We start from the raw sequence: 17,530 nt of genomic DNA, 5'->3' as shown, positions 1-17,530 counted from the left end.
ACTCTAGACTTACTGGCTCCGAGTTTTAACATCAGAGGGTCACAACATGCTTGACTTGGTCAGTAGAGTGCACTGTTGTTACATTTTTTCCAGTACCACATGTAACACTATTTTTACCATTCAAGACAACAAGCCTGTGGTTTACATTAATATTTACAGATGACATAATTATCTTCAAAATTATATCTGGCTAGGCTGGCAGCATTCATCTGTCTGTACCCTATCTTCACAGTATTTCCCTTGATTTGTTCACTGAAATTGTAAGGAGCACTACTTTCTTTGCAGAGCATGGGAAATTGTATTGGCAACATTCGTTAAAAAACATGGGTGTTGCACATTTCGGTTACATACATTTGGAGTGTGACATATGCAGCATATAAAAATAATGTCGTCAAACTGTTCAAATTACTGCATAACGCACATAATCTGTCTAATGCTGATATTAACATATTACATTTGATGTTATGTGAAAACAACTAATTTTCATGGATGTACTATTGGAGATATGCAGTGATTTTAAAACATCAAATTCGACATCATACATATTTCCGATTCGACATTTTGCATTGCCAGCTTTTCATGATACAGTATTTTCATTTAGAGATATCACTGTTCGAAGATACCAGGTTTGATGTTATGATGGTAAACTATGTATATATAAAATAGATACAAAATATGTTATGTGTGTGTGTGTGTGTGTGTGTGTGTGTGTGTGTGTGTGTGTGTGTGTGTGTGTGTGTGTGTGTGTGTGTGTGTTTGTGATCTCAATACTTGTCCTTAACCTATATTTTTTCTATTTGTTCCTTTCACCCTTTCCCTCTTCAATTTTATACAAATTAGGGGAGTCTTAAAGAAATCCTGATGCGTATTCCTCTGCTTGCTATACCCCTTCTCTTGCTTTCTTGTTCTCCACTTTCCATCCCTTTTAATGAACTAATAAGGTACCTAACTTGCTAGGCACCCTTTTCTCATCATCCTTAGCAGCGTGCCACAGCAGCTTGCCACTACTGCTGATGACTCAAACTACCAGCTGTATCTGTCATTTATGTTCTCTTGAGGTTCATGCAGTGAGACATCACAGCACCACCTTGTCCTTCTTCATAGACTCTTAGTTTTATAGTTTTGCTTCATTTACAAAGTTTTCTGTCCCTGTTGACTAGCTTGCTGAAGTGCAGCTGTTTCTTTAGCAGTGCTGTGTAGTCTGCATATGCTGTACTAGCTCTGTGCTGCACTGATGCACTGCTGGACGGATCCCAGCCTATGTCTCAGTAAACACAACTAATGGTGCAATTAGCAAGTTAACAGCTGCAGCCATAAAAGGGAAAAATCTCTAGGTTTCTCTACAGGGGTATTCTGTAGATAGGTCAGATATATACCTGACCAAGATCAGTATATTTTAAAGATTGTTACAGTGAAGTACATTGGGGTTTTACTTCAGACTTACAACTTTACCACTGGTTATGAGCAGGCAGCTGAGGATGGGGTATCACAGCACTGGACATTGCCCAAGCTGTCTGGTGTAAATATTTACAAATCAGTAAGTCCTGTTGGTATACCTGGCAGGATACTTGGAAGATTTACTGTCTTACTAGCTGAACCACTGCTTGAAATTGGAATGGAGTTGCTGAAATAAAAACAGTTTCCAACAATACATTACCTTTAAAAAGAGAAGATAACTACTTTTCTAACTTTTTTTTCTAACTGGTTAATTGTCTCTTATATAGGGTATTTAAATACATTATTAAGTGTGATTTTAGACTCTGATGAAGGCCAAGGCATAGGGTGAAAGCACCCAATCTGTCCCGATTGTTTTTCATCAAAGTTGCCGTTCCTGTGCTGGAGCCATTTTGTTCTTGTTTATTTGTTCCTAATTTGGTATTGTGTTGATTGGTGTGTAGTTATTACTTTGTTTCTCAGTCTTTCAAACTCACTCTACAAATGTTAGAGCATACAGGTTTGAGTTGGCATTTGATTGGAGTTTTTTTTTCACAGTTCTTTTATATAGAGAGATGTTTATACTCCCTTATTAGTGAGTTCTGGGTGGTCTGAAGTTAGTGCACATCGGAGAAAGAACAAGAGAGACATTACATTGCATATCAATGACTGCTGTTTCTCCGAGGTGCCGGAATCTCAAAGTGAGAATAATAGTTTTTTTTTGTGGGGGTACTTTTTTTCATACTTACTTGTACACTGAACATGTCAGATACATGCTTTCTGACAAAGTAAGCTTGAACTGTAACATACAAGATGTTATCACTGGGCTTCCTGTTAATGAGGGTTCATAATGAACTCCTGCAGACTTTGCCACCTGCCATACTAATATATGGAGCCATTGTAACTTCCTTATTAACTGCCATCTCTTCTGTATGAACTCAGTCCCTACTTTAAACCCATCTCCCATCCCTACTTCCTTCTCTAGTGCCTACTTATCAACTTTTACATCAGCTAGGTACTCCCCAAACTCACCTGTCCTATTTTGGCTCACACATCCAGCCATTAACATCTCTTGCCGCTCACCATAAAATATACTTATGGGAGCTTGCCTATTCCCACCATTAAGCCTTTAGCATACACTCAGTGTATCTAGGGTGTTATAATCTATCCAAACACTGTGCTGTTTGTAAGTATGCTACCCTGAATTTTAGCACTGACCCGTTTCGTGTTCTGAGAGCTCAATAGCCACTACTAACAAACAAGAATGTGATTTTTTACTCAGACTTTACCTTTTGATTCCACAGTTGTCTGGCTTGTGCCTGTTATCCCATGCTGATTTTAGTATTATTTGATTAGGGAATGTTGAATATTTATATTAGCATAATCTTGTATCTTGTCTCTAGTTTGTGTTTTACCATTTGTTTGCTTTACTTTTTTCTTCTCTATTGAGTTTTGGCATGGGTCACCACTGAAAAGAGCCCATAAGGATCATCTCATTCATCTGCTTAAAAATGGATTAAGCAATTAAGTCTGCTTAAGACTAATTACCATTGTTGGGGACTTGTGTTGCTCAGTAAACAGAAGTACCAGTTAAGTACTAGAGTTTTCTGTTAGGCTTGTAGTGAATTGTTGAAGTGAAGTATATATATATATATATATATGTATATATGGTGGGAAACAAAACAAAAGACCAGTGGTGGAGACAAAGTACCTATATGTACCTCGTGCTAGGCTTTTATTTGCTCTGAAATAAAATAAAAAAAATAATAACCATTATCATGAACTAAAGCAATAATAGGAACGTAGTACACTTCTAATGAAATATAAATGGCAGCAAGAGTATGGAATTTTTCTCCATATCTTTTAAAAATAGCTGGCACCCTGGCATAAGATCTGTGTTTATAAGCTAAAACTGTTTACTGCACTTGCTAGTTTAAGTTTTGCCTAAAAGTTAAACTACAGGCTAATACACTCAAGTGTACTAGCTTTTGATAGCATTTAATCGAAAATCATAGCATTTATTGTGTTTTCTGCTTTTCTGTAAAAACTTGAAAAAACAAAAAAAATATCCTTGCTTTCCATACTTTCCTAACTAGTGTTCCAGAGACCAGATTTTGCTGATCCCTGGGCTTTGTCTTGGTTCCTGTTTTCTCCATTTTCCTTGTTTGGTCAAGGGGTAGTTTCTTTACTCACTAGTGGGAGTAGGGAGTACTGAGCTGCCTGTTGTCCTCAGAGGAGTGGTTTAAGGCAGAAACTTGTAGTTTTTTGGCCATTTTGGGTCATTTCCTGTCTTTTCCAGGCCCCTGCTGTAAAGCACGCTTTGGCGGGCTTTTCCAGCTATTGAGAACTCAGCACAGCTCCTCGTGGTGGCCAGCAGTGTTCCTCTAGCAGCAGAGACCAGAAAAGACTACCTTTCCAGATTTTAAGTATTTTTCTTGGCTTTTTCGACTTTTTGTGCCTTTCGACTACTGTTTCTGCTTATTTTATCAAAGTTTGCACTGTTTTTCTGTGTTTATAAGCTAAAACTGTTTACTGCACTTGCTAGTTTAAGTTTTGCCTAAAAGTTAAACTACAGGCTAATACACTCAAGTGTACTAGCTTTTGATAGCATTTAATCGAAAATCATAGCATTTATTGTGTTTTCTGCTTTTCTGTAAAAAAACTTGAAAAAAACAAAAAAATATCCTTGCTTTCCATACTTTCCTAACTAGTGTTCCAGAGACCAGATTTTGCTGATCCCTGGGCTTTGTCTTGGTTCCTGTTTTCTCCATTTTCCTTGTTTGGTCAAGGGGTAGTTTCTTTACTCACTAGTGGGAGTAGGGAGTACTGAGCTGCCTGTTGTCCTCAGAGGAGTGGTTTAAGGCAGTAACTTGTAGTTTATTGGCCATTTTGGGTCATTTCCTGTCTTTTCCAGCCCCCTGCTATAAAGCACGCTTTGGTGGGCTTTTCCAGCTATTGAGAACTCAGCACAGCTCCTCGTGGTGGCCAGCAGTGTTCCTCTAGCAGCAGAGACCAGAAAAGACTACCTTTCCAGATTTTAAGTATTTTTCTTGGCTTTTTTCGACTTTTTGTGCCTTTCGACTACTGTTTCTGCTTATTTTATCAAAGTTTGCACTGTTTTTCTGTGTTTATAAGCTAAAACTGTTTACTGCACTTGCTAGTTTAAGTTTTGCCTAAAAGTTAAACTACAGGCTAATACACTCAAGTGTACTAGCTTTTGATAGCATTTAATCGAAAATCATAGCATTTATTGTGTTTTCTGCTTTTCTGTAAAAAAACTTGAAAAAAACAAAAAAAAAATATCCTTGCTTTCCATACTTTCCTAACTAGTGTTCCAGAGACCAGATTTTGCTGATCCCTGGGCTTTGTCTTGGTTCCTGTTTTCTCCATTTTCCTTGTTTGGTCAAGGGGTAGTTTCTTTACTCACTAGTGGGAGTAGGGAGTACTGAGCTGCCTGTTGTCCTCAGAGGAGTGGTTTAAGGCAGTAACTTGTAGTTTATTGGCCATTTTGGGTCATTTCCTGTCTTTTCCAGCCCCCTGCTATAAAGCACGCTTTAGCGCGCATTAGCGCGATTTAGCGCGGAGTTGCCACTGTTGCACACTAGGGCAGCTCCGGTTAAGCAGGTTTAAACTATTCGGGCTACCTAAAGTCCACTCTTCAAATTTTCCCTTGAAACTACCTTCCTCGACCTATACTACTGATCTAATCAGCGTATCCTACAACTAAAAAGATCATCTCTACTTGACTCTAAGTAGACTATTCTCTATCTGTTAAACCTAGCACTTGCTCCTACAGTACTTATTACCTTGATACGGCACTCTTATAGATAGCACCCCAAAAAGGCAACCCCTCATTTCTCGGTCACCCACATCCCCCGGAATCTTTTTTAAAGTTTTTTGTCTATCCTTCTAGCATGTTGAGGGATCAGTTGCTAGTGTCCTCTCCTGCTCAGCTGGTGAACCTGGGAATATTGAGGCAATGTTACAATTGCCTCATGTACACAGACAACCCTCTCCTCCTCCCACAAAACACAAATACATGCGAGAGATGCAACTATACGGCCAAACTGGAGGCTGAGCTCTCTCAACATAGGACTGGCAAGACCAGTCAGGAGGAGAAGGTTACCACACACACTATAGACCCAGTCTCACATAGTACCATTACAACCTCAAATCATACACATAAACACACAAAGACATACTCGAGGCTCTGATCAAAAATCTACCAAAACAGCAGAGGCCACCAAAGCAGACACCCAAACAACCACCACCTCAGAACACAACACCTGCAACACATAGACCTCACAGTCAGAGTGTCAAACAGTCACAGCCCTTAAGGCCAAACACAATGCCAGACACACTAGTCATTGGTGACTCCATAGTCAGACACACTGGCGTCCCGCTCACCAGACTGAGTAAGGAGAAGGTCACAGTAAGCTGTCTGTCGGGCGCTAGAATCCGCCACATAACGCAAGCACTCAGGTCTCTCAACAGCAGGTACAAATATGACTCAGTCATTGTCCACGCTGGTGTAAACGACCTGAGGCGTACCTCCTTGGACTACATGAAAAGAGACATTGAGGAGCTCTCTGATTATGTAGCCCAGGCAGGTATGACCCTGACCTTGAGCAGTATCCTACCTTCACCAAGAATGATGCCACAATACAGAGATAAGATGATCAGCTTTAACAATTGGCTTAAACACTGGTGTCATTCAAAGGGGATCCAGTATCTGTCTGCCTGGGATGACATGCTGGACAAGCCACGCTGCTTCAAGGGACGGCTTGCACCTGTCACCCTGGGATTCCGGATATTGGCAAAGGCTCTTGCCATCCCCATAGTGCCTTTTTAGGCAAGGCTCAAATTCTAAACCTACCACCCTAGAACACAAAAAAGGAAAAAAACTAAGGGTAATGCTGCTCAATGCCAGAAGTCTAAATCTCAAAATGCACGCACTCGAGGCCCTTCTCAGTATGGAGAACATCGATGTCTGTGCTGTGACAGAAACCTGGTTCAAGGCTCCTGAGAGCACCCCAAGGCTATCAGGTTTTACCTCATATCATGCGTTCCGGCCCCAAAATCAGGAAAATACCAAGAAAGGATGGGGGGTATCCATATTCATCAAGGACACCCACACCTCAAGACTGGTGGCAACACATGATGCATCGGAGACCATCCAGGTGCAATTAACCGTAGGCAAGACTGCTCTCCAAATTGTAGCATGTTACAGGCCACCCTCACAAACTCAGGAACCTCACATGGCCTTCCTGAAAACACTAGAGGGGATAAATGTATCACCAAACACCATCATACTAGGTGACTTCAATTACCCAAATATAGACTGGGAACACTACTCAAGCCCAAACACCCTAGCCCAAAAGTTCCTGGAATTCATAAACTCAAATGCCATGGAACAACTAGTCACCATTCCCACAAGAGGAGATAACATACTTGATCTCATCATCACGAACATGGGAGCACAATGTTCAACACCGGAAGTATACCCCTCACTGGTGAGATCAGATCACAAACTAATCTCGCTGGAGGTCCTCATCCCACCCCACCTGAAATAAAAAGACCACAGTAAAGAACTTCTCAAAAGCCGACTTCACACTTCTAAAGACTAGTGTGGTCTCCTTTAAGGCCCCGAGCGGCGGAAAACAGTACTCAAGCCGCTGAATCACTTACAAATGCCTTCTACCAGCACCTGCAGGACTGCATGGATAAGGCAATCCCAAGCAAAACAAAGACTCTTTGTACCAAAGGCAAGCGTCCAGTCTGGTGGACCCCAGCCATAAACAAACTCTACAACAAAAGGAGGAAGCTACTACAAGATAGAGCAAAATCCTTAAAAGGTAAGACACCCTTGATCACTATAAGTAAAAACTAAGAGCTCTCATAAAATCATCCAAAGCAAATTTCGAGAGAAAAATAGCTAAAGACTCAAAAGACAATCATAAGGCCTTCTTTAGCTATGTTAGAAACCTAGGAGGAAACTCCCAGATATGCTCTGAACTAGTTCAAAATGATGTGAAGATTACTGATCCTACAGACATTGCCAACATACTGGCTGACAGGTTCAGTGCAAACTTCTCCCCTCCCCAAAGGAGAGATATCTATACCAAGCGATTGCAGCCCCCAAACATCTCCAGCGCCCAAGTGAGAACTGCTCTCTCCAAAGCAAAACACAGCATCCATGGGACCTGATGGTGTCCCCGGCTGTGTGCTCCATGAACTCAATGAGGAATTAAACCCACAGCTAGGACAGCTGTTTAATCAAAGTCTTACCTCTGGATACGTACCCAGGAGTGGCGCACTGCAACTGTGGTCCCACTACACAAAGGCGGTGCCTCCACCGACCCTGGAAATTACCGCCCATTAGCTTGACAAGCCTTATCTGCAAAGCCATGGAAAGGATCATAATGGACCTCATAAATAAAGACATAGGGAATTTGCAGACTTTGGATCCAACCCAGTTTGGCTTTGTCAAAGGCAGATCATGCCTTTTAAACTTGGTTGACTTTTTCAAACAGTCACCAAAGCCATTGATGAGGAAAGGCAGTCCATACAGCCTACCTCGATCTGGCTAAGGCCTTCGATACAATACCCCACTCGGGTATCATTGAAAAACTCATCAGCTTAAATGTTAACCCATACATCACAAGATGGGTTGCAAACTGGCTGAGTGACAGAACCCACAGGGTCAGAGTTGCTGGCGCCATGTCAGACTCAAAGCCTGTCACAAGTGGTGTCCCACAGGGCTCAGTCCTGGGCCCACTCTTGTTTGGCATCTACTTTTCCGAAGTACAAGCAAACACAGGAGGGTTATGGCTGACAAAGTTTGCAGATGACTGCAAACTGGGCCATAGTAGAAAACACATCTGACACAGATATCCTTCAGAAGGGTCTCACAGAAACGGATAACTGGTGCCAGAGCCACGGCCTAAAGTTAAATGCCAAAAATGCATAGTCATACCCTTCGGGAAAAACAAGGTTACCCCTAGCTACCAAATAGGTGGCAATCCACTGAGCACAGAAGAAGTTATCAGGGACCTGGGGACCCAGGTTGATAGTAGTCTGTCATTCGACACCCATGTAGCTAAAGTAGTTAGGAAGACCTTCTACATTGCCCACCTTATCATGAAGGGATTCTCATCTAGATCAAGGGAGGTTATAGTCTCCCTTTACTCATCACTCATCAGACCAATGATTGAGTACAATGCCCCATTCGAATGTATCTGACCCGACACTTGCAGCAGCTGGAGAGGCCACAAAAGTTCCTCACCAAAAGGATAAAGGGTCTCAAAAATCTATCCTATGCTGCCCGACTGAAAGAACTCCAGCTCTATTCAGTCGCCACCGCTTGCTCAGAGGTGACCTTTGCCTAACATACAAGGCCATGTCAAACCCAGATTTGATGAATATGCTTCACCTCAAAAGATCTAGATCCATCAGAGCCACAAGGGCGGGAGACTTAAACCTCGACACAGCTATTAATAGGACGTGCTGGAGGGATAGATTCATCACCCAAAGACTCCCTATGCTGTGGAACAAAATCCCGGTACATGTGAGGCAGAGCACCTCGCTGGCCTTGTTCAAGAGAAATCTTGACCAATGGATGGGAGTTCGCAGATATACCCCAGGGATTACCTCAGTGTCACTGCTCGACAGAGGCACAGCAAAATAATGGGTATAGTTCCCCATACTAAAGGGGTGGCGTAAGCCACAAAACGATGGGCTAGGCTTGTAAATGCCCTCGGGCAGATAGCCTAGTATGAACCTATGAACCTATGGATGACATTCTAGGAACTTAAGGGTTAATCTGCAGGGGATGCAGAAAGAATGGCCTGAATCTAAACTTCTGTTGGGTAATAATGTGTACAGATGTTGTGAAAGTTAGACCCCCCACCGATAGAAACCAGGTGAGTCCCTCTTTAAGTTCTTTGACTGCAGAATAGAGGTGTAGACACTTGCATTAATGGAGATGTGAGGATATGTGTATTGCTTATAGCTCCATTGCATGTATGCACACTGTAGGCTACTTAAAAAAATTCACCTTCTTACCTAGAAAGAGATGGTTTCACTGGCCCATACTCCACAACATCCCGGTTGATACATTGATAAATAGTTCTTCCCTAGAGAGGCAGGATCCCATTAACAAACAAGATATGGTGAGGCTATACTGGCCATTCCATTGTGGTCAGATTGGTTGGTATCAGTCAGGCCAGAGAAAAAATTATAATGGTGGACACTACTGTTTTTTTAAGAAAATACTTGTCTATGACTTTTTATTTCTTTTTTTGTCTCTTATAAACTACATTTTTTTTGCCCAGGAAAGGCTTTGCCACTGGTTACTACCCATCCATGTATCTTCAGAAGTCGGGGTCAACAAGGGCACAAGTGGACCAGAATATGTTTACAAGCAAATCAGCTCCTCCTCCAAGAAGGTAAGAACTAAAATAAATTCCATTGTGTTTAGTTTTGCAAGAGTGGGTGGAATTATTTATTTATTTTTTTTATCTCTGAAGTTCTGTTATATCGGTGGTGTAGCGGTTAGCATTGTCGCCTCACAGCAAGAGGTTCTCCCGTTCGATTCTCTGTGGGAGCACCTTCTGTGGTGTTTGCATGTCCTCCCCGTGGTCGAGTGATGTTAAAGACATGCAGGTAGATGCGAACGTGAATGGGCGTGCCTTTGTTGAAGGTTAGGCATCGGGCTGGCAACTCAGCACCGTAAAAATTCACTGCCAATCATGAGCAGACCGGAGTTCCGCTGTGGCGACCCCTAACCGGGAAAAGCCGAAAGTCTTTCTGTTATATTCCACCTAGTGAGCAATGCAAGCATCTGATTTTGTTGTCAGCACTAATAAAATACATCCAGAGTAACATTTTTGGATCCCTCCATGTCTGGTAACCAGCTACTTTAGCTTGGCAGGGTACTTGAACTCCTAATAGCTGTATTATACTAATGAGGATTTTGCGGAGTAACTAGCCTCTTCTGTGGCATAATGGATGGTTCCATTCATCTTCCTGCTTATGCCATTCTTCAGGTAGATCAAATATCACATTTTTCAGCTGTACTTCAATTACTATAGCAGTTATACTTTCTTAGTGCCTTGCCAGTTATGTTACCTTTCTCTTTATTTCAGAGTATTAATCTCACAAGCTTTGAATGGAAAGGCTTGAAGGTTCAGTAAGGAAGAAGAACAACCATTTTAAATAGTCACCCATTTTGAGGCCTAGCCTAATGTCACAAAGTTAAAACTCCCATTTGAAACACCTGCTATTCATGTTTTATTAATAGCCTTGGACTTACAGTGCATTGACAAGGGAAGGGAGAACTGGAGCAGGCAGGCTGTCTCAGGGGGTAGGCATGGGGCTATTGCATTGCCTGGAAGTTGTTTGGATGGTTTATAGTAGGCAAGAGATCATTGTAGAAGTACAGACAGATGTGCTTCTGGTATTGTCATCATTGCATGATGGAATGTAGGTAGGAGTTTTACACACACACACACACACACACACACACACACACACACACACACACACACACACACACACACACACACACACACAAACACACACACACAGTACTGGTGTTTCATCCCAAGAATGACTGTTCTGGGATCAACATGTAGATACTACATTTAAACTTGTTCTTTTAGTTTGATTTGGTAATAACAGACTGAGATGGGCCAGTTCACTTACCTGGCAAATAAATAAATTATGTAAATGTGCTAAGACATATTAAGATTTATGTATAGGATATAGGGTATTTTGTATATATAAGATCTGCTTGATAACTATGTTATGCAGAGAATATACAAATAATACTTGAGTGTATATGTAAGTATATACAGCATTCATTGCAACCATCAGTATGATTTGAATAAGAGAAGAGAGAATTTTGACCAACAATATTTTCCTGTTTGATGGCCACAAATATTACTTTCAAGCTAGTGGCACTCCTATGGGATATCTGTGGCACCAAGTTGCACTCTCAACGGGAATGCAAGATCATACAACAATGAACTCTGAGTATATTATTATGGATTTTTGTATTTTCAGTGATTTTTTTCATACTAAAAGCTGAAGAAGTTAAAATCATTTCAATGATTTTAAGAAATCCACAATGGACCAACTGTTTTTTTTTTTTTTGCATGCACTTTACCTATAATTGTATATATTTTTTTTGTTGCAGAGGACTATAAAATATGTGGTGATAGCAATGGCAAATTTGTGATTTGTAGAATGGTCATACAAAGGAAATCACTCTTACATGTCAACTAAGTCAGTCTTGCATAGAGTATGCACCACCCTGGTACTTTTAAAAACATACATCAACTACATTAACAGAGGTATTGAAGGCTTAGAAGGTCTTCTATGAATAGGTGACCATTTGAACCAGAGATTCACAACAAAAAGTTATTCAGATGCAGAAATGGCTAGAATTAGAGCACAGGATTCAGAAGAGAGAGAAGGTTCATCAAAGTGATACTGGTTATTAAAAAATTATACTGGCTTGATGATGGACCCGTAACTTCATGTGGTGTAGTTAATATAGTCCATATCGTCATATTTTTATGACTTATATTGATGTCCACAGTATAAGAAGAAACATAGTTAATTTTGACCAGTGGTGGTGATGATGGTGATGATTATATCCATTTGTTAACCAGGTAGGCCCAATGGACACACAGTCCCTTTTCAAGGGCAGTCCTGGAGCAATGTTTGGTTAAGTGACTTGCTCAAAGTCACACACTAGGCAAATGAGAGCTGATGGATCAAACCCTGTACCATAGTAAATGCTTTTCATAGAGTACTAGTAATAGTAGTTAAAAACATATCTTACTTTTCTGGCAAACATCATAAAAAACAATATAATATTAAAGACACACTTGGAAAGTTTTGTACATATAAATGTTATAATCCCCACATCTCAGTACCATGAGAAAGTATGTGATAGAAAGATGTTGTCATTTGTTTCACAATAAGTATTGTATGTTTAACAAGCTATATGACACATCAAACATTTTACATGTACACTGTTTATAGTAAGGATGTTAGACATGGCATTTTATGAAGGGAACATATGAGGTTTAAATTGGCAACTTTAGAGCATGTGGCTGATATCTGAAGTAAAAGAGAAACGGAGGCACTGTATTTGTACAGTTATAACTAGTATTGATTGGTTTAAGTTTCAGACATTAGATACCATTTCTTTAAGTGAAGGAGGAAAGATATTTGAACAGTAAAGAAGAAATAAGGTCATACTGGTGGTAAATTGAACTTAAAGCCGATAAGGTGCTAAAATTAAATGAATTAGCATCTATTAAGCCAGAACTGAATAAATGCATTTTAAAGCTTAATTGATTTTGTGTCTATATAAAACATTGTTGTAATATGAGCTGATTTTAACTTTGATAAGTGCCTGTGAGCTTGAAAGGTTAATGTTCCATTTTAATAAATATGAGTGATTAGCATTGACTGTATTTTTCCTTTTGTTTATTATTGTTACACATGATAGTGACACTGCCACAAACAGTCACGGATGAAACTGGAATATTGTAATGACACTGCCATGTAAGGCCACTGATGGAATAGGGATGTATGACAATAACAGTGACTCTTAAAAGGCATGAGAATAATGCTGTTACATGATTATAGTGCAAATAACACCACAAAACCAAACTAAGGGGATCAGGATACATAACATTCACTATTTTATTTTCCATTTCCCTGCTTAATCCATTTTAGGATTGCAGGGGGGAGCTGGAGCCTATCCCATCACAATGTGGGTGTAAAACAGAGAAATCATTCTGAAAGGAGTGTCAAACATTTGTGGGATGCACATAGGCATGCACACACACACAAACACACAAACACACAAAGAAAAACATATGCACAATTTGAAGGATTGCCAACACAGTTTCTAAACAGCAGTTTCAAGAGAGATGAGGAATGCTGCATTATATAATTATTTTTATTTCTTTCTTTCTCTCTTTATTTATTTATTTTTGGCAGAAGACAAGTACACTGGTCTTATGGGATCTATTTAAACATGGCATGTGAATCAAATGTGATGCACTTAGTATCTTCACAACATACATAAAATTATGCTGTCGTACTCATCTAACAATATAACAACACAATGGAGCAAAATGTCTCAATTCATGATACAAACTCGGGATAATACAGGTATGTTGCCTGACAATTTTTGCAGCTACGTACATGAAACACTTTCACAGTTCAGTCATCATAACAGTCCTGATACAATTCATAATTAACTGGGAAGTAGAAAGAAGGCGTAAAAGTACTGGTGTTATTTATTCACTTGATCACAAGCAGCATGGACTATTGAGTGCTGGTAAGTTATAGAAGGGAGTCTGAGGGTACATTTGGGTAGAGGGTTGTAGCATCTGCATCACTATGTGGCATGTAGGAGAAATTTTGTCACGTTCGTAAAGGCAGGGAAATCTTAAATGTAGGACAGAACGAAGACAGGCCTTTTTTAGACATTAGAGTCTACAAAAAAAAAATACATTTTTTGTCTGGAATTATACTGAATTCCAGAATCTGAAGCATGCAGAAATTCAGAGAGGTGCAAATGTTGTCATAGGGGTTTCTTTAATAGAAGTCTTCATTCTGTTAGAGACTGGAGATAGAAATCTTAGTGATTCTTGAGAAGTAACAGATTCATTTTTCATGGGACTACAGTGATGCTCCTAGGAAGGCCTGTACAATATAAATCTGTTGATGCTATTAAGTATAGTGCATCTCTTAGGTCAGCCAGTGTCTCTTTTACTGGCTTTTCTTATATAATCCCTAAGCATTATTATGGATATATTAACCAAGTGCTTGAATGCTTGAAAGATAATACAGTTTCAAGTACCTGTCCATCTGGTGTTGTGATCACATACTTAGGCATAACAGCAGGTAGCTTCTGTAGTTTTGTAAATGACATGGCCATGTTCTTTGTGTTGTTGACTCTACATTTACTTTGGAAGAACTAATCAGTTATAGTCCTCAGGTCAAGTGGGAGCTTGTCAGTGATGGGCATGATATCAGAACTCCTGCTAAAACATACAAAGGATGATTTGTGATAATGATTAACAAACAGGAATAGAGCAAGAAATAACCCATGCAATACACTCATCATTATATCTGCAGCGGCAGAGGAGGTGCTAGTGGGTGCAGTTTCTCAACTAGCACAGCACACAGACAGTAAATGCTAAATTTGCTAGTATGAGAAACGTGATAAGGACAGTAGTGCTTAAAGTCTTTGTCAGATGTTTAAAATTCACTTCAGTTAATATGCTATCATGTAGTCTGCATATAAAGGTACAGCAAAGGCAGGCAACTGCAGGGCAGCAGGGACAGCAAGGCAGGCAACTGCAGGGCAGCAGGGACAGCAAGGCAGGCAACTGCAGGGCAGCAGGGACAGCATCATGGCCAGGGTGACAGCATAAGTAAGCCTTACCTTATGATGTCATCTAAGACCCAGTTGAAAACTAAAACTACCTTTTCCTTTTATTTATTAGTGGGAGCAAGGCCTACCTCTAAGAGGAGCTCTGTATTTCTCAGTGTCAGTGACTCAACAGCTCAGAAGGCTGCAAGTTCAGTCCTCACATCAGCTGCTTAAACTGCTGCCCTCCTGAAGTGATATTCCTCAGATAAGGCATTTAAGTCAAGGTTCCATGATTTGGTGGTAGCTGAGGTAGATCTAAAAGATCCTATGACACCTGTCACCTAGAGTAGGGGGTGACTGTATATCATATTCAAATTGTAATGCAAAACAAGCTACCTTTTTCCTCTTTTCGTTACCATATGACATAATAATTTGTCTTTATACCTTATTGCTTATACATTTATTATTACAATTAAAATAAAAATTAAACTTCAAAATGCAGCATTTTTTTATATATTGCCATTTATTACGTCATTTTTGTGCATCCTTAATTGCATCTTTGTTTTGTGATTTATTAAACGATAAATGTAGACATTTCCTGTTCCATAAAACTCCTTCAGTTTTTATCGCTATCTTATCTACATATTCCTTCTGTTCTAACTCATTGTTATAAAGCTCATAAATTATTATCCATATCCAAACTTATAACTTATGGACATAAAAATATTCAATAATTCCTCCAAATCATTTTATCTTATAACATTTTAAAAATAAAGGCTCTGTAATTTCTTCCTCTTCACAGACTTTTATTTTTAGTATACATACCTGTTCTTTTAATGCTTTGCACTTCATTTTAGATTTAGTGGTTAATTTACCATGCATGTAAAATCCCTAATATTTCAGCTTTTCTCTTTATTTTATTCTTTGTCATACTTCCAGATGTATGTTCTAAATACCTTATCTTAAGGGGGATAGAATGCAGAAAGGTAGTGTGCAATATTTTAAAATCATTTCACAAAGTACAGAATGATCCATTGTGGAAGGTTATGGAAACTGATTGTGTAGGAATTAACAGTAACATTTTTTTTTATCAAAATGTATTTGGGAATACACTGGGGAAAGTGATCTACTACAGGTGCTCACATGTTAGTATATTGTGATGCACCTGCTCACTGCCACTTGTTAAAAAAAAAGCAATTACTCAAACTCACACTAGCCTGATCTCCCATTTCTATGTATCCCTCCTAACACCTGACACTATACAACTGCATAGCCCTACTAGAATCTAAACTCTCACCCTAAAACTCCTACCCAGTATCCAACCTGAGTCCTTGATTCCTTATTTCTAATCTTCCACCCCCCACCCTAAAGTCTTGGATCACTCCCTAAATCTAAAACTTCACTCTCTCCCTAAATCTTAAAAATTCCTTAACACTCTCACACTCCCAAACTCCCATCCCACTCCCTAACCCAACAATCTCTTTCTCACTTCCTAACCCTAAAATCTCCCTACCATTCCCCTAAGCTTAAAGTCTCCCTCCCACTACCTAAGTGTAAACCCCCCCTCTCATTCCCCTGCTTGGCCATTTCCCCAACTCATATTGGAATCTAAGCAAGAGCAGCAGCCTCCACCAGCTGCAAGGCACTTGAGACCCTGTCTTCGAGAAGTAGTCTTCTAGCACTTGGGTCTGAAGCACCTGTAGTGTTCCCAGGGGAAGGTTTTAGTAAATGGGTGGGTAACTGATGAATTAAAATAAATATTAAGGTATAACAGGGGTGTTCAGTGAGTAGGGTATTTAATTAGTTGCAAATATAGTTCTATTACATGAAATATGAAAATAATATATACTAGAATAAATAAACCAAAGAGTAAAAAGGCAGCACAGATGAACCAATTAGTGAAAACTACAAGAAAAACCTAGCCAGCCCAGAGTTTTCACTATGTAATACCTTAAACCTCTTGTAGTAGAGACCCGTTGTTATATATGCAATGATCCAAACAGTCCACTTATGCTGTGCTGACAAGGTTGTAAGAAGGCCAAAACATGCATGCCCACACCTAGTGGCTTTGGCTTTATTTGCTTAAATGTATCCACAAAGACCTAAAAAGAAAAAGTAAAAAGTCATGGACATTCAGAAGCCATGTAGCTGAAACACTTGATGTCCTTCAGGGGTCATTTGCACACATCCCATGGGCCTGTATTACAGAAGGTTTAAGGTATCACACAGTGAAAACTATAGCTTGGCTAGTTTTTTTTTCCTTGCAGTAGACACTAGGATAACATATGAATAAATAGTGTTTCTAATGTTTTTCAGTTATACTGCTTTCATAAAGAAATAAGTTAATGAAAAGTTATGAGTAAAGGAAGTAATAAAACTTCTGGATGAATATTTAAGGTACATGGAGTTAACTTTGAGTAAAAGGAAATGTAAAGATTATGGAGACAGTTAAGAAGGAAATGTCTGTATTTGTTATTTAATGTGGTATAAAGTAAGTGATTCAGAAACAATAGGGAAAAATAGTACAAGAATAAATGCTTCCTATGCTTATGGAGAACATTTATGTTGAGTTTTAGAAAGAAGATATATTTAATATACTCTTTCTTATTAGAAAAAGGTGTTTTTCATGTTTCCAGCACTAAATAAAGGGATTTGTTATAGATTGTTTTGGTGTAATATGTGTTTCAAGGA

The 17,530-nt window shown here is 39.5% G+C and overlaps 1 protein-coding gene across 1 annotated transcript in view; it reads left to right on the top strand.

Moving 5' to 3' along the window:
- NCF1 (neutrophil cytosolic factor 1) overlaps nucleotides 1-17,530 on the top strand; it is a 277,900-nt gene that overhangs the window by 165,591 nt on the left and 94,779 nt on the right. Inside the window, exon 9 of the mRNA XM_044054133.1 lies at nucleotides 9,768-9,881. Coding sequence (XP_043910068.1) covers nucleotides 9,768-9,881 — 114 coding nt within the window. The remainder of the gene's footprint in view (nucleotides 1-9,767; nucleotides 9,882-17,530) is intronic.

Source organism: Protopterus annectens, chromosome 13.part0, assembly GCF_019279795.1.
Source record: "Protopterus annectens isolate FY-2018-M chromosome 13.part0, PAN1.0, whole genome shotgun sequence".
Classification (NCBI taxonomy): Eukaryota; Metazoa; Chordata; order Ceratodontiformes; family Protopteridae; genus Protopterus; species Protopterus annectens.
This window is presented reverse-complemented; position numbering and strand designations above follow the sequence as displayed.